Source organism: Oncorhynchus mykiss, chromosome 23 (assembly GCF_057628025.1).
Source record: "Oncorhynchus mykiss isolate SJ-2025 chromosome 23, ASM5762802v1, whole genome shotgun sequence".
NCBI lineage: Eukaryota > Metazoa > Chordata > Actinopteri > Salmoniformes > Salmonidae > Oncorhynchus > Oncorhynchus mykiss.
In genome coordinates, this window is record NC_143044.1 from 26140136 (window position 1) to 26166025 (window position 25890).

At 44.3% G+C, this 25890-nt stretch overlaps 2 protein-coding genes across 2 annotated transcripts in view; one reads left to right on the top strand and one right to left on the bottom strand.

The window, feature by feature from the left end:
* Positions 1–25890, bottom strand: part of LOC110503108 (semaphorin-4G) — a 59238-nt gene that overhangs the window by 15152 nt on the left and 18196 nt on the right. The window contains exons 3-14 of the mRNA XM_036960335.2: positions 7971–8119; positions 6844–6906; positions 6449–6547; positions 6006–6099; positions 5602–5715; positions 5109–5263; positions 4012–4187; positions 2804–2948; positions 1503–1725; positions 1172–1287; positions 800–954; positions 454–515 (exon numbers count right to left, since the gene is read on the bottom strand). Of these exons, the coding sequence (XP_036816230.2) occupies positions 454–515; positions 800–954; positions 1172–1287; positions 1503–1725; positions 2804–2948; positions 4012–4187; positions 5109–5263; positions 5602–5715; positions 6006–6099; positions 6449–6547; positions 6844–6906; positions 7971–8119 (1551 nt within the window). The remainder of the gene's footprint in view (positions 1–453; positions 516–799; positions 955–1171; positions 1288–1502; positions 1726–2803; positions 2949–4011; positions 4188–5108; positions 5264–5601; positions 5716–6005; positions 6100–6448; positions 6548–6843; positions 6907–7970; positions 8120–25890) is intronic.
* On the top strand, positions 9498–11540 carry LOC110502655 (tubulin beta-4 chain-like). The gene is made up of 4 exons (XM_021580863.3): positions 9498–9661; positions 9811–9919; positions 10150–10260; positions 10400–11540. Exons 1-4 carry the CDS (start codon positions 9605–9607, stop codon positions 11458–11460), a joined length of 1338 nt encoding a protein of 445 aa, XP_021436538.2. The 5' UTR covers positions 9498–9604; the 3' UTR covers positions 11461–11540.

Genomic DNA, 25890 nt, shown 5'->3' on the forward strand with positions numbered 1-25890 from the left:
TTATGGCTTTCAGAATAGACACTAAAAGGCCCAATACATTGTCCTATGTGTTTGGGAGTTATATGCAACTTCTATACAACTTATCAGACTGCATATATGACTCTAAAATCACTGGTGCATAAAGAATTCAATATGTTACATTCTCCCATTTAAAACAATTGCATCATAATCAGAAAAGCTTGAGGATCTCAAATCCTGAATTGCATAGTATTTTCTAACTTCTTAGTATGTAAAGTGCATCAATGTATAAGTCAGATTCTCTTCTGAAAGTTCTCTTCAGACCTATCAGAAATATGATTAGAGGTGCTATGGAAACGAGGGTGCTGCAGAGACAGCATGCAGCATGCATAACCAACTTTCAAATATTAACACTTAAATCCCTCAACTTTCCAGATAAAATACATCTGCACGACAATACAACTAAGTATGGTCAGATAAGGCCTGTCTGTGTACCGTCTGCTGTGTCGCTGTCACATCCTCTGTTCCCATACAGGACGTCCTGACTCAGGTTAGACCTGACAGGAGAGGAGAGGAGGAGAGACTGTTAGCCTGTCATCAAGTACACACACACACACACACACACAGAACTATTCATGTCACGTTCACCAGCACAGTCAACAAACATTACGCCCAGTTCAGCATTACGCAACAGTTGTGAATGCATTGCAGAGATTGCAACACAGACAGAGATATATAGAAGATAAGATAAGTCAAATCAAACACACAGACACAAGGGCACCAGCTAAAATGATATTACTCAACCCCATCACCTGACAGTGACGTGATGACACACACACACCTGTCAGTCTGTGCTGTGATGTCCACACAGTCCTGTCCATCCCAGCCACAGTAAGGGTCCCGGGAGAAGACACAGTCGTAACAGGAGGTGTACCTGCTACAGGTGGAGAGAGGCAGCTGGACCACACCAGAGGGAGAACCTACATACACACTCATCTAGAGGGGAGAGAGAGAGAGAGAGAGCCTCTCTGTGTTATTGAAAATGGGCTAGAGCAAAAGCCAACAGCAGTGGATCTGGGTTAGCGGTCCTTCACTTAGAATGACAATAAACAAAACATACAAAACATAATACTGGCCGTGTGAGTGAAAATGTGCACCTGTGCGTGTGTGTACGTGTGTGTACGTGTCTGCACGTCCGTTTGTGAGTGTGTACCTGTGTGTGTGAGATGACCAGGCTATCCACAGGCTGTGGTTGGTCAAACAGCTGCAGCTCCTCTATGATGTGTAGATGGCCCTTGACCTCCACAGCCCTGTGCAGCCAGCCATCGTCTGAAACAGGAGACAGAGACAGGGTCACAACACACACACACATACAATGGGATGTACTGTACATATGGTCTGAAGTCTGTTCCATTCCATTACTGGGATGATTGGTGATCGCAATAATTGACTACCTAGTGACACACAAATGAATCACATGTACGCAAACACACAACATAACACATGCACACCATAACCCTCCCCCTCTCTACACCCCCACCAACCTGTGCCCATGAACAGTACATGGTAGTTCTGCCCGTCCAGCCCCTCCACCCTGTGAGCCGCCAGCTGGGTGTAGTCTGTGGTCCTCCTGAACAACAGAGGGCGCTGCTCTGTAGACATGACTTGCTGGGACATCAGAGGGTGTCTCCTCACAAAGTTCAACACGTCGTCTGGCAAGGAGGTGGAGGAGTTGATACCTCTGGATCTCAACTGGTCTGTTATACACTATAGACGAGGGAAGAGGGTATGAGAAGGATGGAGAGAGAGGGGGATGAGAGGAAGGAGTTGACACTTCTAGATCTCAACGGGTCGGCTATACACTGGAGCGAGGGGTTAAGAAAAATACATTCAGAAGAGAGAGGGATAGAGGAGAGAAAGAGGTAGAGTTGAGGCCTCTGGCTCTCAAATGGTCTGGATGGATGGATGAATACATTAATGGGGATAGATACTGTAGATGGATAGAGAGAGATGAGTGGAAGATATAGCCCTGGAATGGTAATCGAACTCATCAAACACGTGTGTTTGATACCATTCCATTTACTCCATTCCAGCCATTATAATGAGCTGTCCTCCCCTCAGCAGCCTCCTGTGACCTATTAGCCACTATGAGTTGAAAAGTCAGTGTGTGCAAGCTGCTTATCTTTCTCCACCTGACTAAGCGAACAACTTCTCTGACTTTGTCCTCTGTAAGATGTCATTGCCAACTCTGCTAAGAGGCTTTGACACTGCCACTACAGTTAAGACCCAGAACCGTTACTTCTTCTACCCCATTTCACAGCTAGACCCGGAGAGCGGAAATTAAGCTTTTCGGCATTGAAACGACACTACTGTGGATCACGACCCGTCTCATTAATGATGTCATTCCTTTGGAACCTATAATAAGTCATCATCATAACTGCACAGAGTCTCGGCCCAGCAATAATCACCATAGAAAATGGCTTTCAACGACATAAGCTCCTTCCATTTGATCCTCATCCAAGAAGCTGCCACTCAGCTCTATGATCACTTTTTCCATCTTTCCTCTCTCTCCTTCCCAGTCCCTCCTCCTCAGTCTGTTTATCACTCTGTTTTTATAAACCCCTCTCTCCCCCTCACTCCTCAACCTTTCTCCCTCCCCACCCTTTATTGTCTCAATCTCTCCCTCTCCCCAGTTCTTCATGTGAGTATTTAGACTCAGTAGATTGGATGTTGGGATGCTGGGGAAAGAGGAGATAGATTAGGGGAAACTCTAAGAAGACCTGACTGGGCCTGTTATATAGAAGTCTGCTTGGACAGCAAAAGACAAGGCGTGTGTGACACTCACTGATCCAGGTCGTGGGTCAGGGACCTTGCCAGTGTACTCGCTCCATTTGGCTCCAGAGTCCTGGTTCTCTATGTAGGGCCCATCAAAGACCCGCTGGAGCTCAGACAGAGAAAACTGGCACACTGCCGACGCCTTCACGTTCTTCCTATAGTACACACACACACACACACACACAATTTAAGGTTGCCGTAACATAAGAAGACGTTGATATGATCAACAGTTGCCCTAAACAGTTTGTGATATCCCACATAAAGAAATAGGGTTTGGGACTATTCCATCTATTCCACTGGTTTCATTAGGTTGGACAAGATAAATGAAGTCACTCAATTAAGAATTCCCAAAATATTGGAGAGAAAACTAATACTATTTGGACCAGGTCTGGTGAAGAGGTACAAGTGACTGTCCCAATCCAGGAGAGCTCATAGCTAGGTTCCTAATACAAACAGTGCTGTCTCCAGGGACATGGTCTGTAAACACTACAGCACTCAGAGAGGACACGTCACAAACTGATTCGGTATAAACATCTCTCTCTCCCAATGGATATGTTCATTGACCTGGGTCACACACACACACACACACACACACACACACACACACGACCGCCAGCAGTAAACCTTAGGTGTTACTACAGCGCCAGCTAAAATAGATCAGGATCAGAGATTGACATAGAGGAGATGAAGAGAGAGAGAGAGAGAGAGAGAGAGAGAGAGAGAGAGAGAGAGCAGGGGGCATGGTGACAAAGAGAATTGTTCAAAGCTAATCAAGAGAAGCTCTACGTCTCCTTTGACAAGTAAAAAAGGGAGTGAGGTGAACAGAGAGAGGGAGAATGAGAAGAGTGTAGGCGTGAAGGATAAGAGAAGGTATGAGTGGGAGAGAAGAGAAGGAGAGGTAAACAAAAGAAGGAATGCGGCCCTTTATGGGAATGGAAAAAAAAGACTGGGAGAGAGCGTTAGTGACCAGAGCTGAGCTACTATATCACCTGATACTCAGACAGTCAGAGGACATTGCGGTCTCTCATACACACAGCCAACCCATCATTGACATTGCCAAGTGTAACCTGACCATAGAGGTCATAACTACAGTCTCTCTCTCATATACATCTCATATACATCTCACATACATCTCATATACATCTCACATACATCTCACATACATCTCACATACATCTCATATACATCTCATATACATCTAGTTCTACTACTACTCACCACTCGAGACCAAAGACGCCGTAGAACAGCGTGTCGTGAGGTGTGTCCCCCGACAGCGTGTACACACTCCTCAACACGTTGAAGTGGAAGTCATATTCCGGCAGGGAACACACCAGTCTGGCCTTCAGGAACGATGTCCACCTCTTCTGGAGGGTCAAAAGACCTCCTCGGTCTCCCTACGAGAGAGGGAGGAGGAGGGAGGGGGGAGGAGGAGGAGAGTAGGAGGGTAGAGGAGGAGGGTGGAGGGAGAGGGGGATGGGAGAGGAGAAGATGGGGGGGAGTGAGAAGAGGACAGGGGAGAAGAGGAGGATGAAAGAGAAGAAGAGGGAACAGGAGGAGAAATAAGGTTAGCACTCAACATATGGACAACCTAAACTAAGTCCAGAGAACATGCCTTTCTTGGGCACAAAGGAGGGTCAAGGGAGGTTATCGTATCTGCAACGTTGTTTACTTTTTCAATCTACAGCTCCCCCGGAGCTAAGACACGAGACAGAGAGCATAGCCATGGGAGTGTGTGTGTGTGTGTGTGTGTGTTTGCATCTGTGTCTGCTTAGCAACAGCACAGCCCTGTGAAAGCCCATTAGCAACCCTGTTGAGAGGGGTGATACACACTAGACATCAGGTGCACTCTGCATTCGAGAGTGTTATCTGCTGCTGAGAAGCGCACACACACACACACACACACACACACACACACACACACACACACACAGCTCAGAGGGCAAGCCAGAGGCAACGTAGACATCAAAACACACTCTCTCTTTCTACTAAAGTCGAGGGCAAGCGGTTTTTCAGGAGCACAATGCTCAGAAGTGTTGACCAGGTGGTATTGTATCTAAGCTGATCAAATCAGATCATTTGACACCTGTCCTCAACAAATAATATCTCACTTTGACATTTTCTTCAGTGTCTAAAAGTCCTTGCCCTGGTACAGTAAGTCAGTGCCTAATGCCCACAGGGCCACCCTACCCTGCTCTTCCTTCATCTCTTTCTCCCTCCTCACCACTCTCTCCTGGCTTCACATGGTGTCTGCTCCTGGCTCTTCTCAACCTCCCTTCCAACCCACACCCTCCTCACTCCCTTACACCTCTCCTCACCTTACATACTCGTCCAACCTGTGCCACTCTAATGTGGCTGTAGTATGGTGTCTCCTCCTGGCTCTTCTCAGTAAAGAAGTAATAGATTTTATCGTCATCTCCGGTGGTACTGCCCTCACTCTCCCTCACCAGGGCACTGCCCACAAAGTCAGCCTCTGGGGAACAAAGAAACACAGACAGCGTAATGAAACATGCCAACTCTTCACTTAGAAATGAATTAAAACTGTTCAAGCAAATAAAACCTATCCTTTTAAATAACAGGCAGAACAGAAGGTGCTGCTTGTCTTCTTTGAAGATCTGGTGACTTGAGCATGAAAATAAGCATTCAAATAGATCTTTGAGAAGGACCATAAAGGCCAAAGAACCTGGAGAGCGGGAGGGAGGGGCTCATAGGTATAGGTCCTTTGAGAGGATTTGATCCAAACCCAGGGTACTCACCATCTAACCAGCGTGTGTTCTTTGTAAGGATCTCTTCTAGCCCCAGGGTACTCACCATGTAACCAGCGTGTGGGTGCCTCCTCTGTCCTCACCGTGGGGGAGGGGAAGTTACGTCGGACATCCGGGAAGCCCCGGAACTCATACTGAGACGCTGTGTACATCTGCTGGTCTGGACCAATACAAGAACAGCAATGGTTATTGGTAGGTTTACATTTCAGAACAAGTATGACATCAGCATTGAGCATAAATAAAAATTGTGAAAAATACCCCCCCCCCCAAACAAAAATAAATATATATAATAATTGTTTTACAATTTGTGTTCAAATTAAAAATGTATATATATATTTTTTTATATCTACACCTGGCCAAAACATTGTCTCTCATGTTTGGTGACAGAACACATCGCCATAAAGGATGTACAGTAGTCATGTATACAGGGTCTAAGAATGGTTGTCTTACCTACGATGAGGCCAGTGTAGCCTGTAGCAGGTCCATATGGACACTTCTCTCGGCCCTCCTCAAACTCAGATGATACTTTAAACCTCCCCTCATCCTACACATGAGAACAGGAGGTTAGGGCAGCTAGTGACACAGTGCTATAAGGGGAAAGCGGGATACCTAGTCAGCTGTACAACTGAATGCCTTCCACTGAAATGTGTGTTCCGCATTTAACCCAACCCCTCTGAATCAGAGAGGTGCGGGTGGCTGCCTTAGATCGACATCCACGTATAGCATAATGTTTCATATTGTGTCAATTACTGTGGAAGGGGGAGAGAATCGACTGACACAATAGCTTGAAGGAGTTTTTCTAAATAGCTAGAATAGAAATAACCCATTGAGAAATTATTATTACATGTTTTATGCATGTTCATTCTATGACTTAGTATGCTTCGATTCCTTACTATGTATGCACAGAGAGGTCTGAAGGCGTAAGTCCCACACATGTAGAGATGAGTTGAGTTAAATCTCTGGAGAAACCTGATGTGGTTATAACACTCTGTCTGTTGAGAGAGAGAATACATTAAGAGAGAGAGAGAGAGAGAGAGAGAGAGCCTATGAGACATGAGAGAGGGAGGGAAAGAAATGTTGAGATGAGTAGATTTAAACCTCCTTGGGAGAGAGAGGGATAAAGAGAGGGTGAGGAAGAGAGCTGGAGAGAGAAAGAGAGAGGTTGTGATGAAGGCACTCTGCAAAATAATAAACATATCACAGAGAATAAGAAAGAGAGAGAGGGATAGGTTGTGCTCTAAGGAGAAGATGCACACTAGCTGGGATATGAAGAAATAAAGATACCTACCTTATTGTCTTTCCCTTTGCTCAGACACTGCTGTTTTTGCTCCGTCGAGGCTTCCCATTCAATCTGATAGGAGAAAGAGAGAGAGCGAGAGAAAGGGAAAAAGGGAGAGAGACAGCGATAGAGGGAGAGAGAGACAGCGATAGAGGGAGAGAGAGACAGCGATAGAGGGAGAGAGAGACAGCGATAGAGGGAGAGAGACAGCGATAGAGGGAGAGAGAGACAGAGAGAGTTAGACAATAAAGGATCAGTTCAGGTGAGAGAGAGACAGCGATAGAGGGAGAGAGAGAGAGTTAGACAATAAAGGATCAGTTCAGGTGAGAGAGAGACAGCGATAGAGGGAGAGAGAGAGAGAGTTAGACAATAAAGGATCAGTTCAGGTGAGAGAGAGACAGCGATAGAGGGAGAGAGACAGAGAGAGTTAGACAATAAAGGATCAGTTCAGGTGAGAGAGAGACAGCGATAGAGGGAGCGAGACAGAGAGAGTTAGACAATAAAGGATCAGTTCAGGTGAGAGAGAAAGAAGGGAGTGTTGTTCATGACAGTTTGAAATGTTTAATCTGTACAAATCTATCACACACTTCTACTACTTGATCTTTGTGGAGCATCTATACTATGTTACTGGAACGTTAACAAGGGTTCTTGGCTAACTACGTTTACAACAGTTTTATGGCAGGGTGTCATGTGAAACAGGGCGTTGAGTTTCTGTCCTAGTGTGGCTAGATTAAGTGACAGAAGATCATAATTTTGTGCCCTTAAGGATAACTAGACAGTGGGCTAATGTTCTTGGAGAGACAGTCACTGCGTCCTAATAATATCTCCCTTTTCCTGAAGTGTACACTCGTTCACTACTTCCCAGTTCCCACAAATCTGAAAAGCATTGGATTGGTGTAGGCATGACCCACATTTTTTATATCAGTCATGTCTTTCAAATCATTGGAGGAAAGTGAACAAGTGCACACTTTGGGAGGAAGGAGTGATAATTAGGACCTAGCCAATGACTCAAGGTGGGGTTGTTTACCTTGCAATAAAGATATTTTGTATAAAATAGTGGGAGTGGTAAGATCCTAAATCCTCTACTGTAAGTTCCCTGAAATCACACGTATGCACAATCTTGCTCTCCCTCTTACAGTGCGAGCTGTGCTGTCTGAGATGTCTGTGGCGTTGAGAGAGAACGCGGCCCCCCGGGCCCCCACATAGAGAAGACCCTTGTCCTCCTCTAGTAGCAGAGTACTGTAGTTCACTACTGAGGACTGGAAACGTCTGCAGCCCAACAGACCTGGGGGGAGATTGAGGACGGGAGGGATGAGAGGAGGGATGAGAGAGAGCGAGAGAAAGAAAGTTAAGAATGAATAATCATTTATTAAAGTACGTGTGTGCCTGTGGGTGCGTGTGCCTGTGGGTGCGTGTGCCTGTGGGTGCGTGTGCCTGTGGGTGCGTGTGCCTGTGGGTGCGTGTGCCTGTGGGTGCGTGTGTGTGTGTGAACCTGACTCAGCAGTATAGCATCTGCTCTAATTAGTTCTCCAGTTGAGAGGCTATGGTATACTAATGACCAGACATAGTGATTAGGGTCGGCATCAGGAACATAGAGATATAATAATTAGCAAATAATTCTAAAACATTTGGAAATATTTAACTTTTATCAATTACAAACCCTCCCCTAGACTGAAATAAAAACACTAAACCCTCCCCTGGACTGAAATAAAAACACTAAACCCTCCCCTGGACTGAAATAAAAACACTAAACCCTCCCCTAGACTGAAATGAAAACACTAAACCCTCCCCTAGACTGAAATGAAAACACTAAACCCTCCCCTAGACTGAAATAAAAACACTAAACCCTCCCCTAGACTGAAATAAAAAAACACTAAACCCTCCCCTAGACTGAAATAATGTTTAAACCATGTCCCTCCCCAATATTCCTCCATGTAGGCCTACCCCGTTCTGTAAATTAAACATGGTCCTTAAGGCAGGTTTTGTGCACAGGTTTTGTGCACAGGTGCACTCCATATTAGCAGAGCAAAACAAGAACATTTAAAATGTTAGGATTTGTCATCGTTACCCCTACCTCCTTGGTACATGCATACATCTGACTATGAGTGATTCCTGTCAGATCCACATTATGACCTAAAGTGAAGAACATTACAAAATATTACATTTTCCCTATAATTTATTGAAAGTGCTTCAGCAGTAACCCATGTACCTAGGGTTATTATTATATCCTACTTTTGACCAGGACCCATGTAGATCACCAAATAGGGAAAAGGGTGGCCCCTGCTAAAGCCCTAATTTATCCAGCTGTATTTCTCGCAGTACAGGAAGTTAGCGGGCTAACCCATACTGTGTGGCTAATTAGCGTTGGAGGCTTACTCACACTGAGAATCAAACACAGAATTTAGCAGCTGTCGCTAACACTGCGAGGGGTCACAGAGGACTACGAGAACTATGTATACAATGTTCAGTTGAGGGGTGGCTAGCAGTGGTTCTGGTTCGATACTTCTGCAGGTGCTAACTACTAATCCCTCACTAGGCTCTGTGTGAGTACAATGCAGACCAATAGATTTTAAAGTCTGTGCCGTGCTCCAGGATGCAACCCCACTCAGTCCTACACGCCAAACCCACAGGCGTCCAATAGAAGTGCAAGATAAATTGTCCGGTCAACAGTCCATTGAACACATCCCAAACACTTTACCTTGGTGTGAGACTGGGATCAGGGCTCTCTGACATCTGCAAGAGGATAAATACACATTGCACAAAGGAAAGGATGCGAGAAATCGTTTACATTCAGGCTGGCCAGTGTGGCAACCAGATCGGCGCAAAGGTGATGTATAATATAAAGAGATAAAAATTCAGTACTCAGTCCCCCGCTCTCTCTCTCTCTATCACTGTCTTGTTCTCCTTCTTTCTATCATCAATATCATTTACTTTTTCAGAGGTGTTTGGTTAGATTTGACTGTGCTCTCTGTCTAGTTCTGGGAGGTGATTAGTGAGGAGCATGGAATCAACTGCACTGGGGACTATGTGGGCGACTCAGACCTTCAGCTGGACAAGATCAGTGTCTACTTCACCGAATCCTCGTGTGAGTCTCTCTGTGTCTTTAATACAGGAGTCAACATTCTATGTCAATCTCTGTAAACATCCTTTGTGTATTTACATTAGTGTATTAATAAAATGTTTTAGTGCAGTAACAGTGATCAAAGTAATTCTCATTGCGCTCTCAAATGTATTAGGGAACTACATGCAGCAATGTGCGCATTTATCCAGTCCATTCCCTTAATCATGTGTCTCTGTGTGATTGTCTCGCCCCAGTCTCCAAGTATGTCCCCAGGGCCATCCTAGTGGACCTGGAGCCAGGAACAATGGACAGTGTGCGCTGCGGACACATAGGACACCTCTTTAAACCGGACAATTTCATCTTCGGTCAGTGGGGGTCTCTGCTTTGTGATGATGTCACCAAACCAATTTTGCTCACTGTGTACATTAATAGCTGCCTAAATCATCCATAAACCAGCTTAAGTTATCCTTATAACAAACTACCTTATCTCCCCCCATGCTCTAGGTCAGAGTGGAGCTGGTAACAACTGGGCTAAGGGCCACTACACAGAGGGAGCAGAGCTAGTGGAAGCAGTGATGGACGTGGTGAGGAAGGAGGCAGATAACTGTGACTGTCTCCAGGGCTTCCAGCTTACCCACTCCCTGGGCGGGGGCACAGGCTCTGGTATGGGGACCCTACTCATCAACAAGATCCAGGAGGAGTACCCCGACCGTATGATGGCCACCTTCAGCGTGGTCCCCTCCCCTAAGGTATCGGACACGGTGGTGGAGCCCTACAACGCCACCCTCTCTGTTCACCAGCTTCTAGAGAACACAGACAAAACTTTCTGCATCGACAATGAGGCGATCTACGACATCTGCTTCCGCAAGCTCAAGCTCCCCACACCCACCTACGGAGACCTCAACCACTTGGTGTCGGTCACCATGAGCGGGGTGACCACATGCCTTCGCTTCCCAGGCCAGCTCAACGCCGACCTCCGCAAGCTGGCCGTCAACATGGTACCCTTCCCCCGCCTGCACTTCTTCATACTGGGCTTCGCCCCGCTCACTAACAGGGGGGGCCTGCAGTACCGTGCTCTCACCGTGCCTGAACTCACCCAGCAGGCGTTCGACGCCAAGAACATGATGGCAGCCTGCGACCCGCGTAACGGGCGCTACCTCACTGCGGCGATGGTGTTCCGGGGTCACATGTCTATGAGGGAGGTGGACGAGCAGATGCTGGCCATTCAGAACAAGAACAGCAGCTACTTTGTGGACTGGATCCCCAACAACATTAAGACAGCGGTCTGTAATATCCCACCCCCTGGACTCAAGCTGTCCGCCACCTTCATAGGTAACAATACAGCCATCCAGGAGCTGTTCAAGCGTCTCTCTGAGCAGTTCACCGCTATGTTCCGTCGCAAGGCCTTCCTGCACTGGTACACGGGAGAGGGAATGGACGAGATGGAGTTCACCGAGGCCGAGAGCAACATGAATGACCTGGTGTCTGAGTACCAGCAGTACCAGGACGCCACCACTGAGGAGGAGGTGTTTGAGGATGAAGAGGAAGAAAAAGGAATAGCCTGAGATCCAGAACCAAAATGTAACTTTCTTAAACCATCAAATAATGGGCCGTACCAACACCAACAAAATCGACAAAATGATGGTGCAAATGCATCCAATGACATTTTCACATGACATTTTTCATGATTTTTTGTTGTTGCTTTGTCTGAGTGTCTATAGCAGTTAGCCCAAGCAGGGTCCCAAAATGCCTTGCCGTCTCAGAAATGGATAGTGACTTCAAGTAGCACTTATTATGTATATAACCCATATTGAAGCCACTTTGTAATTAACTTCTTGTCCTGAATGCATTATGTGTTACGCAATATTTATTTTATTAAAGTTAAGATTTTTTTACTGCACAATGTTTGGAATTCTATTTCTATGGTTATGGTTGGTGGGAGTCAAAGTTCACCTTTATAATAAACTTGCATGCATCTATCATCGCATTTGCAGAGGAACAATAAAATAATATTCCTAATGTCATAAGGAGGTCTAGGCTACAGGTATGCACTATGCTATTTTAGGCATATGTGAAGCAGCTCGCTTGCCAGCCATGGTCCCAGCAATTTGAAAAAAATATTTTTGAATTTCGCGCGCTGACTTTTCAGTGGAATGTTGTCGAGGGGTTCCGTCTGCCCTAGAAAGGTTAATACAATTGGTTGGCCTAGGCTACAGCATACAAATCAGCTGGACAAAAATAGTTGTCTGTGTGAGCGACCTGCTCCACCCGCAGCATGAAACATGCGGCCACGCCGCAATGATCTGTCGGGACCCGCAGGCTCTCTAGCCTACATTCGGTAATAGTAGTCCTAGTCACTGCAGCCTAATATGTTAATTTAACTCACGACTTAAAAGTTCATCGAACTCACAAAGTTAAAAAGACCATTCTGAATAGAGGCACATTCGGGGCTCAGCCCCAGGGGTAAATTATTTTAGGAGGTCTAGAATTTTTTTTCCTTTTCTAAACACATTACATGGAGACATGTAGAATATTTTTTAATACCACAAAAATTAACAAAATGACACAGACAAACTTAGATAATTATAAACAATCTTGTCTTGAGTGTAACCAATAGCCTAGGCCTACGGAAAGAGGGGAGACAAACAGATTGTACCATATGACATCCATCTAGCCTGGTGGAGAAAATGATAGTCCTAAAAAAAAAAAATCTTTCCAGAGGCACAGACTCAATGATAAAGAGTGTGAAGGCTGGGCTTAGTAACCGCAGTGCCCAGGATCATGATCCCACCTAGACTATCTTGGTCAATTCTAAAAGGGAAAAACAAAATGTTCCCGGGGAGGGTCCTTTTCAGACAGACAACTATCCCAACAAATGGCCTGTAGGCAGACATGCCAGAACATTCAAATTCAAAATGAAAGTGGCTTTCAGATGTATATTTTTAGGCCACCCGTGGAGTAAATGTCATTCCGGTTCATCTGCTCTGTTGTATTGTCATCACATGTTAAGGTTGAACACTGAGTTCCTCAAAAGCCTGTGCAAAACAAACTAAGTTGGAATAGTTACCACTTTATTACTATATGTAATCAGTAATGTTAGTATTATTAATATTATATTGGAATATGTAATATGCGTACATATTTAAGGAAAGTTTTAATTTGCAGTGTACAAACTTAAACATGATGAACAGAAATTACATTTACTCTAACGGGTGGCCAAAAATACATATATGAAAGCCACACCTCCAATCTTCTGATAGGCTGCCACCTCTACAAGATATTATTAAAAAGGTAAAAATAATACCTTGACAAGAGGGACTCATCAAAGACCGTTTTCAGAGGGGTTCCTCAAGGAACCTTTTTGAACTGGAAAGGTTCCCCCAGGGTGGTAATTCTTTCAGGATCAGTTTAGCCTTTTGTTCACAACTAATAACATCACATGGACAGGGGGAATCTGTTGCTAGATCAACATTCCTATCCTGATTCATGGAAAGAGAAGACTTGTGGACAAGAAATGTCTGATTTCTTCACCCCGTGAAGGTACTCACACACTTAATTATCAACAATAACTGTACACTCATAAAAAAAAAGGTTCTGGGCTGTCCCATAAAAGAAGATTTTTACCTGGTATAATCCTTTTGGTTTTAATGTACAGTTGCTTGGAAAAGTATTCACCCCCCTTTGCATTTTTCCTATTTTGTTGCCTTACAACCTGGAATTAAAATATATTTTTGGGGGTTGGTATCATTTGAGGTACACAACATGCCTACCACTTTGAAGATGCAAAATACTTTTTATTGTGAAACAAACAAGAAATGATACAAAACAACTGAAAACTTGAGCGTGTATAACTATTCCTTTTGGAAAACACCGTACGTGTTTGCTTATTTTTTTCTGGCCACTCTTCCATAAAGCCCAGCTCTGTGGAGTGTATGACTTAATGCGGTCCTATGGACAGATAACACTGAAGGAGCTCCACAGCGGCGATTGAATTATCTTTGGTCTCTTTGTTGCTTCTCTGATTAATGCCCTCCTTGCCTGGTCCGTGAGGTTTGGTAGGCAGCCCTCTCTTGGCAGGTTTGTTCATTCCATTTTTTAGTAATGGATTTAATGGTGCTCCGTGGGATGTTCAAAGTTTCTGATATGTTTTTTTATAACCCAACCCTGATCTGTACTTCTCCACAACTTTGTCCCTGACCTGTTTGGAGAGCTCCTTGGTCTTCATGATGCCGCTTGCTTGGTGGTGCCCCTTGCTTAGCGGTGTTGGAGACTGGTTACTGTCAGAACAGGTGTATATATATAGAGGTCATGTGACAGATCATGTGACACTTAAATAAAGCCCACCTGTGTGCAATCTAACTAATTATGTGACTTCTAAAGGTAATTGGTTGCACCAGATCTTATTTAGGTAAATACCTATGCACGCACCCCTTTTCCGTATTTAATTGTTTAGAATTGTAACGGCTTTCTTCGGTAGAAGGAGAGTCGGACCAAAATGCAGCGTGGCTATTGCGATCCATGTTTATTTAACAATGATGAAACATGAACTGTACAAAAACAATAAACGTAACGAAAACCGAAACAGCCTAAACTGGTGCAAACTAACACAGAGGACAGGAACAATCACCCATGAAACACTCAAAGAATGTGGCTGCCTAAATATGGTTCCCAATCAGAGACAACGATAAACACCTGCCTCTGATTGAGAACCACTTCAGACAGCCATAGACTTCACTAGAACACCCCACTAAGCTACAATCCCAACACCTAACAAAACCCCAGGACAAAACACATCACATACAAAAACCCATGCCACACCGTGGCCTGACCAAATAAATGAAGATAAACACAAAATACTTCGACCAGGGCGGACTCCCGGACGCACCTCAAAACAATAGGGAGGGTCCGGGTGGGCGTCTGTCCATGGTGGCGGCTCCGGCGCGGGACGTGGACCCCACTCTATCAATGTCTTAGTCCCTCCTCCTCGCGTCCTAGGATAGTCCACCCTCGCTGCCGACCATGGCCTAGTAGTCCTCACCCAGAATCCCACTGGACTGAGGGGCAGCTCGGCACTGAGGGGCAGCTCGGCACTGAGGGGCAGCTCGGCACTGAGGGGCAGCTCAGGCGGGTAGTTGGATCCGGCAGATCCTGGCTGACTGGCGGATCTGGAAGAGTCTGGTTGACTGGCAGATCTGAAAGAGTCTGGTTGACTGGCAGATCTGAAAGAGTCTGGTTGACTGGCAGATCTGAAAGAGTCTGGTTGACTGGCAGATCTGAAAGATCATGTCTGACTGGCGGATCCTGGCTGACTGGCGGATCTGGAAGATCATGGCTGACTGGCGGATCCTGGCTGACTGGCGGATCCTGGCTGAATGGCGGATCTGGAAGATTCTGGCTAACTGGCGGATCCTGGCTGAATGGCGGATCTGGAAGATTCTGGCTGACTGGCAGCTCTGGCTGCTCCATGCAGACTGGCAGCTCTGGCTGCTCCATGCAGACTGGCAGCTCTGGCTGCTCCATGCAGACTGGCTGCTCCATGCAGACTGGCTGCTCCATGCAGACTGGCACCTCTGGCTGCTCCATGCAGACTGGCAGCTCCATGCAGACTGGCAGCTCCATGCAGACTGGCAGCTCCATGCAGACTGGCAGCTCTGGCTGTGCTGAACAGGCAGGAGACTCCGGCAGCGCTGGAGAGGAGGAAAGCTCTGGCAGCGCTAAACAGGCGGGAGACTCCGACAGCGCTGGAGAGGAGGAAGGCTCTGACTGCGCTGAACAGGCGGAAGACTCCGGCAGCGCTGGAGAGGAGAAAGGCTCTAACAGCGCTAAACAGGCGGGAGACTCCGACAGCGCTGGAGAGGAGAAAGGCTCTGGCAGCGCTGAACAGGCGAGGCGCACTGAAGGCCTGGTGCGTGGTGCTGGCACTGGTGGTACTGGGCCGAGAACACGCACAGGAAGCATGGTGCGGGGAGCTGCCACCGGAGGACTGGTGTGTGGAGGTGGCACAGGATGGACCGGACCGTGAAGGCGTACTGGAGAGCTTGAGAGCAGGGCTGGCACAGGACGTGCAAGGCTAGGGAGGTGCACAGGAGGCCTGGTGCGTGAGGCTGGCACAATCTTCACCAGCCGACTAACACGCACCTCAGGACGAGTATGGAGCACTGACCCAGGTGCCATCAAATCCCCGACATGCTCCGTCGGGCGAATATCGTACCTAAAGCACCAACACAGCAACTCCCTCATAACTCTCTCCTCCAATTTCCCCATTAACTCCTTCACAGTCTCTGCTTCGCTCACCTCCAACACCGGCTCTGGTTCTGGTCTCCTCCTTGGCTCCTCACGGTAAACAGGGGGAGTTGGCTCAGGTCTGAACCCTGACTCTGCCACACTCTCCCTGAGCCCCCCCCCCCCCCAATACATTTTTGGGGCTGACTCTCGGGCTTCCTTCCACGCCGCCGTGCTTGCTTCGCAAAGTCCATTCTCCGATAACCTTCCACGCACTGCTCCAACGAATCCCAGGCGGGCTCTGGCACTCTCTCTGGGTCGACCGCCCACCTGTCTATCTCCTCCCAAGTAGTATAGTCCATACTCTTGCTGTCCATAACGTCCTCCCATGTCCTTTCCTCCTTTCGCTGCTGTTGCCCGTTACCACGCCGCTTGGTGCTGTTGTGGTGGGTGATTCTGTAACGGCTTTCTTCGGTAGAAGGAGAGTCGGACCAAAATGCAGCGTGGCTATTGCGATCCCTGTTTATTTAACAATGATGAAACATGAACTGTACAAAACCAATAACCGTAACGAAAACCGAAAAACACAAACTAACACAGAGGACAGGAACAATCACCCACGAAACACTCAAAGAATATGGCTGCCTAAATATGGTTCCCAATCAGAGACAACGATAAACACCTGCCTCTGATTGAGAACCACTTCAGACAGCCATAGACTTCACTAGAACACCCCACTAAGCTACAATCCCAACACCTAACAAAACCCCAGGACAAAACACACCACATACAAAAACCCATGCCACACCCTGGCCTGACCAAATAAATGAAGATACACACAAAATACTTCGACCAGGGCGTGACAAGAATCTTTTGAAACAATACTTTTTTTCATTTCACTTCACCAATTTGGACTATTTTGTGTATGTCCATTACATAAATCCAAATAAAAATCTATTTAAATTACAGGTTGTAATGCAACAGAATTGGAAAAACACCAAGGGGGGTGAAAACTTTTGCAAGGCACTGTAGAACCATATGTGGAAAAGGAACCAAAAAGGATTTTCCTTTTAGGTTCTTAATAATCACTTTTTTTTTTACAAAGAGTGTACTGTGTAGCTACTTATCTAGCGACTTATCAATAACAAGTGACTCTCTATGGGCCGATTTCCCAGGACTAAGAAGCACTTCCAAGGTACAATCTCTACTGTTTGTTAGTTTAGAAATAGGCTAAGTCTGTGTACGGAAAACCACCCTTATATGCAGTAGAGGTTGCTGAGGGGAGGACGGCTCATACTAATGGTTGGAACGGAGCAAATGGAATGGCATGAGACACATGGAAATTACATTTACTCTACATTTACTCCACTCCAGCCATTATCACCTGCCTTTGCTCCCCAATTAAGGTGCCACCAACCTCCTGTGCTTATACGTTTTATATGTATTACACTACGTTGCTGGAAAACCTTGGTAGAGCATGTGCGAAGTTAGGTCTTGTGATGCCCATGTGAATTTACTTTCTTTTTCGGCTTCAGCCCAGCCTAACTGGCAAGTTTCTGTGTTTCATTTCTTATACTAGGTTTGAAATCCTATCTTTCTTCAGGTTTTTTTTACTTCCCAGTGACTAACATTGAGATTCATCAGACACAAAGGAAAGGTTCCATATTACATTACTTCTGGATGACAGTATTACGAGCCTATTGTATTCTCTCCCCTGGAATCGTGTGAGATCTTCTGTAAGCAGAATTGTGAAAGACAATGCCATTCTCTCTCTCTCTCACACACACACACACACACACACACACACACACACACACACACACACACACACACACACACACACACACACACACACACACACACACACACACACACATACCTGTCATTAAGAGTGGGGACAATGTGTGTTGCAGAGACAATGCCTGAGTTTAGGGGTGGACTTAGTGATTTGGAGGCCCCAGGCAGAGACCAGTCAGGGTAATCCTAGCATTTTGCTTCACTAAGGCAGAAGAGAGTATGAAGGAAAATAATAATACAGATAAACTCTTGGTAAATAGTATGGTCTATAGCATATCATGAGGTATTCTTTTATAAATATATGCATTTGAAGTCGTAAGTTTACATACACTTAGGCTGGAGTCATTAAAACTCATTTTTCAACCACTCCACAAATTTCTTGTTAACAAACTATAGTTTTGGCAAGTTGGTCTACTTTGTGAATGACACAAGTAATTTTTCCAACAATTGTTTACAGAGACTATTTCACTTATAATACACTGTATCACAATTCCAGTGGGTCAGAAGTTTACATACACTAAGTTGACTGTGCCTTTACACAGCTTGAAAAATTCCAGAAAATGATGTCATGGCTTTAGAAGCTTCTGATAGACATATTGACATAATTTGAGTCAATTTGAGGTGTACCTGTGGATGTATTTATTTGCTTGACATCATAGGAAAATCAAAAGAAATCAGCCAAGACCTAAAAAAAAACATTTGAGACCTCCACAAGTCTGGTTCATCCTTGGGAGCAAATTCCAAACGCCTGAAGGTACCACGTTCATCTGTACAAACAATAGTATGCAAGTATAAACAACATGGGACCACGCAGACACGTTCTGTCTCCTAGAGATGAACGTACTTTGGTGCGAAAAGTGCAAATCAATCCCAGAAAAACAGCAAAGGACCTTGTGAAGATGCTGGAGGAATTATCCACAGTAAAACTAATCTTATATCAACATAACCTGAAAGGCAGCTCAGCAAGGAAGAAGCCACTGCTCCAAAACAGCCGTAAAAAAGCCAGACCACGGTTTGCAACTGCACATGGGGACAATGATCCCACTTTTTGGAGAAATGTCCTCTGGTCTGATGATTTTTTTTTTGAATGTTTGGCCATAAAGACCATTGTTATGTTCGTAGGAAAAGGGGGAGGCTTGCAAGTCGAAGAACACCATCCCAACCGTGAAGCATGGGGGTGGCAGCATCATGTTGTGGGGGTGCTTTGCTGCAGGAGGGACTGGTGCACTTCACAAAATAGATGGCATCATGAGGTAGGAAAATTATGTGGATATATTGAAGCAACATCTCAAGACATCAGTCAGGAAGTTAAAGCTTGGTCACAAATGTGTCTTCCAAATGGACAACAACCCCAAGCATACTTCCAAAGTTGTGGCAAAATGGCCTAAGGACAACAAAGTCAAGGTATTGGAGTGGTCATCACAAAGCCCTGACTTCAATCCCATAGAAAATGTGTGGGCAGAACTGAAAAAGCGTGTGCAAGCAAGGAGGCCTACAAACCTGACTCAGTTACACCAGCTCTGTCAGGAGGAATGGGCCAAAATTCCCCCAACTTATTGTGGGAAGCTTGTGGAAGGCTACACGAAACATTTGACCCAAGTTAAACAATTTAAAGGCAATGCTACCAAATACTAATTGAGTGTACAGTATGTAAACTTCTGACTCACTGGGAATGCGATGAAAGAAATAAAAGCTGAAATAAATCATTCTCTCTACTATTATTCGGACATTTCACATTCTTAAAATAAAGTGGTGATCCTAACTGACCTAAGACAGGGAATTTTACTAGGTTTAAATGTCAGAAATTGTGAAAAACTGAGTTTAAATGTGTTTGGCTAAGGTGTATGTAAATGTCAGACTTCAACTGTATATATAATTTTGTTGTTGTTGTAATTATTATTATTATTATTTAATGTTACTTGTGTCAGGCCAACATCAAACAAATATTTACATATGTAGATATATTTAAATTACAAAATGAAACAGATCATAACCAACAAACACCAAAACAAATAAAAAAACATACAAAAACAATAAGAATTACACATTCCCTTTCAGTTCTCTGCTCTTCATTTTTCATTGCTTTAATATTTTTTTCTCACTCATTTCATTAACATTTTCGTTACATACAATTCATAATTTGAATGTCACAAAATGTGTGGCTGTGGTAAGAATAGCCATTGGTCCATTCTTATATGAACATGCCCTCCAGCTTTGTTTTGACATTTTCTCAGAACATCTTTAAATTCAAAACAGATGGCCATGAGCGCATTTTCCTTCTTACACTTACAACTGGTATCAGAGAATTCTGCTTTCAATTTATTACATTTAATGGGAGTCCTATGAACCCTTTGCATAATCTTACACTGCATCTCGACCTTTCTGGTACCAGAGGTGGAAAATGCTATCAGAGATACCAGGAGGAATTACCTTGTTATTTATAAGGGGAGTCAGAACAGAAAAGTAATCCTTTCTCCCAAGGTGTTTGCAAATCTCTCTCCAGATCTTAAAGGTGCTGTTAAGAATCGGGTTATGTTTCACTTCTGTGCTGACTGAGTTTCTATCACCAGTCATAACACTGATTAATGAGTATGGAGATGTGAAACAGGAGTCATTACTGACCCAATTAGAGCAATGTTCATCCTGAGCCATTCTGCAGTTATGCGAGCACGACATGCCCAGTTATAAAATAGAAAATTAGGTAGTGCCAGGCCTCCTAAATTATACTGCAGCTGCACTACTAATTTGTGGTATTTTTCTGTGTTGTGCCATATAAAATCTGAGAGGTATTTATTGAGTTCATTAAAATATATATATTTTGTTATATATAATGGCATCGTCTGGAGAAACAAAAGTCTGGTGAAAACCTTCATTTGAAATCAGATGAATTCTACCCATCCATTATGATGGCAGGTCCATCCACCTATCTACGTCTTCATTAACCCTAAGTACAGGTGCAAAGCTGCTATTAGACAGGTTAGCTGCTATTAGACAGATTGTGAAGTTTATTCAACAAGAAAAATTGTCAATTTGAACGGAAACTCATTCAAAGTGTTGTCACTCAAGCTCCCTAGGGGCATAGCTTCTGATTTATAAAAATACATTTTGTATCAGAAAAAGGAGCTAAACCTCTTAATTAAGTCAATAAGAATGGGAATAAAGGTTTCTGGGTAAGAAATTAATAGCAACATTTCATTGCATATAGAGATATTATTATTTTTTAATTTTATTTAACTAGGCAAGTCAGTAAAGAATAAATTCCTATTTACAATGACAGCCTACCCCAGCCAAACCCGGACGACACTGGGCCAATTGTGCGCCGCCCTATGGGGACTCCCAATCAAGTCCGATTGTGATATTGCCTGGATATAATGTTCTTTCATAATAAGAATGACAGCCCCTCTGTTTTTCTCTTATAGGATGAGTAAAAGACTTTGCCTATACAGTCTCGCTTTCATTTCTCATGTTCCAAGTCAGTCAGTACTTTTTTTAGGCGAATGAATTCCTTTCAAAATAATAGTAGGTATCTTTAAAATCATGGGGGTTTGCTGTTGTTACAGAATCCGCAACAAGCAATGAAAGAGCAATAAAACCTGTCTGATCATTTTTTAACATATTTGGCAACATTAAGATAAAGAAAAACCAACCTTATACATCCAACATTACATAACAAAATATAAACACTTCTGCTTCTGAAAATAAATATAACGTGGTCTAGGTCATCGTCTCCTATGAGCATCTTCATCATTGGTCCAAATAAATGTTAAGATTTTACCATTAGCTACCCTGGTACCGTCTACCTTCCAATGAGGCCTTTACCCAAATGGAAGTAGATATAAATGCAATTAAAACTGCATTCAATGTTGCATTCAGTCAGAAAAGCCATTAGCTGATAGATAATTCATATTGAATTAATTATTATAACCTAATAATACTAATGATAAAGTCATAATAATAGTAATAGTGCGCTGGGAAGGAGAAAATAAAATTCATGATTACAAACCATTAATTAAACAAGCTCCTAGTTTAATAAGAACACAGTAGACTTAAGAAAGAAGAGGGATTTGTTCATGACAGCTGGCTTCTTAATCGAATGCCAGAACAAATCCCATTCTGCTTCCTATTATAGACAGCAAAGTCAAACAGAACAACCTCTCAATATTTGAATCCCAGTCAAAGTCAGGGCGAGTCTATAGTGGCTCATTAATCTATCAACCTTAATTATTCGGGCCAAATTATGATTGTCGTCCAACCGCTCAAGTAATTTTATCCCTCTGAGCTCTCAGCTCCAACATAAAAAAACATAGTCCTAATAAATTGAACCTTTCATGAGGAGTAAAAAAAAAAAAAAGAGGGGTCTTTGGAACCTTTATCCTGAGAGCGGACAGACACCCAATCAATATAAAAATCCAAACAGAATAGACTCGTACAATCGACTACTGTTGACCATAGGTGCGCTCGACCCCATCCGCCTCGAGCCGTTGGTCGGCTGAGGCCCCTGCCCCCTGGGTCCAAAGGGATTTTCCAAGGATGAGAAAGACCCCGCCCAGCCGGCCGCCCCGACAAGCATAGAGACGAGCGCACCCACAAACCCCACTTCCACATAAAAGTAGCATCATACGTTGAACCAAAATAAATCAGATCTATGAATAGTTAAATATAATTTTCATCCACACAAAACATTAACAGTACCAGTCAAAGGTTTGGACACACCTACTCATTCACTAATTTTCTTAATATTAAAAATGTTCTACAATATAGAATAATAATGAAGACATCAAAACTATGAAATAACACATATGGAATCATGTAGCAGCCAAAAAAAATTTAAACAAATAAAAATATATTTAATATTTTAGATTCTTCAAAGTAGCCACCATTTACCTTGACAACTTTGCACACTCTTGGCATTCTCTCAACCAGCTTCACCTGGAATGCTTTTCCAACAGTCTTGAAGTTCCCACATATGCTGAGCACTTGTTGGCTGCTTTTCTTTCACTCTGCGGTCCAACTCATTAACAAGGCACACCTGTTAATTGAAATGCATTCCAAGTGACTACGTCATGAAGCTGGTTGAGAAAATGGCAAGAGTGTGCAAAGCTAGCACAGACTGGAATATGATCTGGGATTCATCGAATGGCATTGAGGAGTATACCACCGGTCATCGGCTTCATCAATAAGTGCATCGATGATGTTGTCCCCACAGTGACCGTACGTGCATATCCCAACCAGAAGCAATGTATTACAGGCAACATCCGCATCAAACTAAAGGCTAGAGCTGCCGATTTCAAGGAGTGGGACACTAATCCGGACTCTTATAAGAAATCCCGCAACACCATCAAACAAGCAAAGAGCCAATACAGGATTAAGATTGAATCCTACTACACCAGCTCTGACGCTCGTCAGTTGGGTCAGGGCTTGAAATCTATTACAGACAAAAAAGGGAAACCCAGATGAGAGCTGTCCTGTGACGCGAGCTACCAGACGAGCTAATTGCCTTTCACGCTCACTTCGAGGCAAGCAACACTGAAGCATGCTAGCGTCGCACCTCGACAACAGCCAGTGAAATTGCAGAGTGCCATATTCAAATACAGAAATACTAATTTCAAAATTCAGAAAACATACAAGTATTTTACATAGGTTTAAAGATTAACTTCTTGTGAATCCAACCACCATGTCAGATTTAAAAAAGGCTTCACGGCGAAAGCATATCTTATGATTATTTGAGAACATCACCCAGCAGACAAATCATTACAAACAGTAACCAACCAAGTAGAAGAGTTACACAAGTCAGATATAGAGATAAAATTAATCACATACCTTTGATAATCTTCATATGGTTGCACTCAGAAGATATTAATTTACTCAATAAATGTTTGTTTTGTTCGATAAAGTCTCTTTATATCCAAAAATCTGTTTTTTCCACACGTTTTCTTCAGTAATCCACAGGCTCAAATGCAGTCACAACAGGCAGACAAAAAATCAAAACTGTATCCGTAAAAGTTCATAGAAACATGTCAAACAATGTTTATATTCAATCCTCCGGATGTTTTTAGCCTAAATAATCAATAATATTTCAACCGGACAATAACGTCGTCAATATAAAAGGTAAACAAGAAAGGCACTCTCTCGGTCGTGCGCATGAAAAAGCTCTGTGACACTGCAGGGTCCACTCATTCAGACTGCTCTTACTCCCTCATTTTTCAAAATACAAGCCTGAAACAATTTCTAAAGACTGTTGACATCTAGTGGGAGGCATAGGAACTGCAATTTGTGTCCTAAGTCAATGGATACTGTAATGGCATTGAATACAAAACCAAAAAAATCCTACTTCCTGGATGGATTTTTCTCAGGTTTTAGCCTGCCAAATCAGTTCTGTTATACCCACAGACACTATTTTAACAGTTTTGGAAACTTTAGAGTGTTTTCTATCCAAATCTACCATGCACATCCTATCTTCTGGGCCTGAGTAGCAGGCAGTTTAATTTGGGCACGCTTTTCATCCAAAATTCCGAATGCTGCCCCCTACCCTAGAGAAGTTAAACAGGTCAACATTCACAAATCCGCGGGGCCAGACGGATTACCAGGACATGTACTCAAAGCATGCGCGGACCAACTGGCAAGTGTCTTCACTGACATTTTCAACCTGTACCTGACCGAGTCTATAATACCTACATGTTTCAAGCAGACCACCATAGTCTGTGTGCACAAGGAAGCGAAGGTAACCTACCTAAATGATTACCGCCCCGTAGCATTCATGTCGGTAGCCATGAAATGCTTTGAAAGGCTGGTCATGGCTCACATCAACAGCATCCTCCCGGATACACTAGACCCACTTCAATTCGCATTCCGCCCCAACAGATCCACAGATGAAGCAATCTCAATCGCACTACACAATGCCCTTTCCCATCTGGACAAAAGGAACACCTATGTAAGAATGCTTTTCATTGACTACAGCTCAGCGTTCAACACCATAGTGCCCAAGAAGCTCACCATTAAGCTAAGGACCCTGGGACTAAACACCTCCCCCTGCAACTGGTTCCTGGACTTCCTGACGGGCCAGCCCCAGGTGGTAAGGGTAGGCAACCACCCGTCTGCCCCACTGATCCTCAACACTGGGGCCCCTCAAGGGTGTGTACTTACTCCCCTCCTGTACCCCCTGTTCAACCACGACTGCTTGGCCTAACACAACTCCAACACCATCATTAAGTTTACTGACGACACAACAGTGGTAGGCCTGATCACCAACAACGATGAGACAGCCTATAGGAAGGAGGTCAGAGAACTGGCAGTGTGGTGCCAGGACAACAACCTCTCCCTCAATGTGAGCAAGACAAAGGAGCTGATCGTGGACTACAGGAAAAGGCAGGCCAAACAGGCCCCCCATTGACAGGGCCGTAGTGGAGAGTTGAGAGTTTCAAGTGTTCACATCACTGACGAACTACCATGGTCCAAACACACCAAGACAGTCGTGAAGAGGGCACGACAAAACCTTTTCCCCCTCAGGAGACTGAAAAGATTTGGCAGATTTTCAAAAAGTTATACAGCTGCACAATTGAGAGCATCCTGACCGGTTGCATTACCGCCTGGTTTGGCAACTGCTCAGCATCTGACCGTAAGGCGGTACAGAGGGTAGTGCGTACGGCCCAGTCCATCACTGGGGCAAAGATTCCTGCCATCCAGAACCTATATAATAGGCGGTGTCAGAGGAAAGCCCATAAAATTGTCAGAGACTCCAGTCACCCAAGTCATAGGCTGTTTTCCCTGCTACCGCAAAGCAAGCGGACCAAAAGGCTCCTTAACAGCTTCTACCCCCAAGCCATAAGACTGCTGAACAATTAATAAAAAGGCTATTTACATTGACCCCCCCCCCCATTGCTGCTACTACCTGTTTATTATCTATGCATAGTCATTTCCTCGACTAACCTGTACCCCCGCACACTGACTTGGTACCGGTACCCCCTGTATATAGCCTC

Excerpts from the sequence above, each read along its gene's own strand:
- LOC110502655 (XM_021580863.3), top strand. The coding sequence starts at position 9,605 with ATGCGAGAAATCGTTTACATTCAGGCTGGCCAGTGTGGCAACCAGATC. Across the intron at positions 9,662-9,810 it reads GCAACCAGATCGGCGCAAAG|TTCTGGGAGGTGATTAGTGA; the intron begins GTGATGTATAAT and ends CTCTCTGTCTAG. Across the intron at positions 10,261-10,399 it reads ACCGGACAATTTCATCTTCG|GTCAGAGTGGAGCTGGTAAC; the intron begins GTCAGTGGGGGT and ends CCCATGCTCTAG.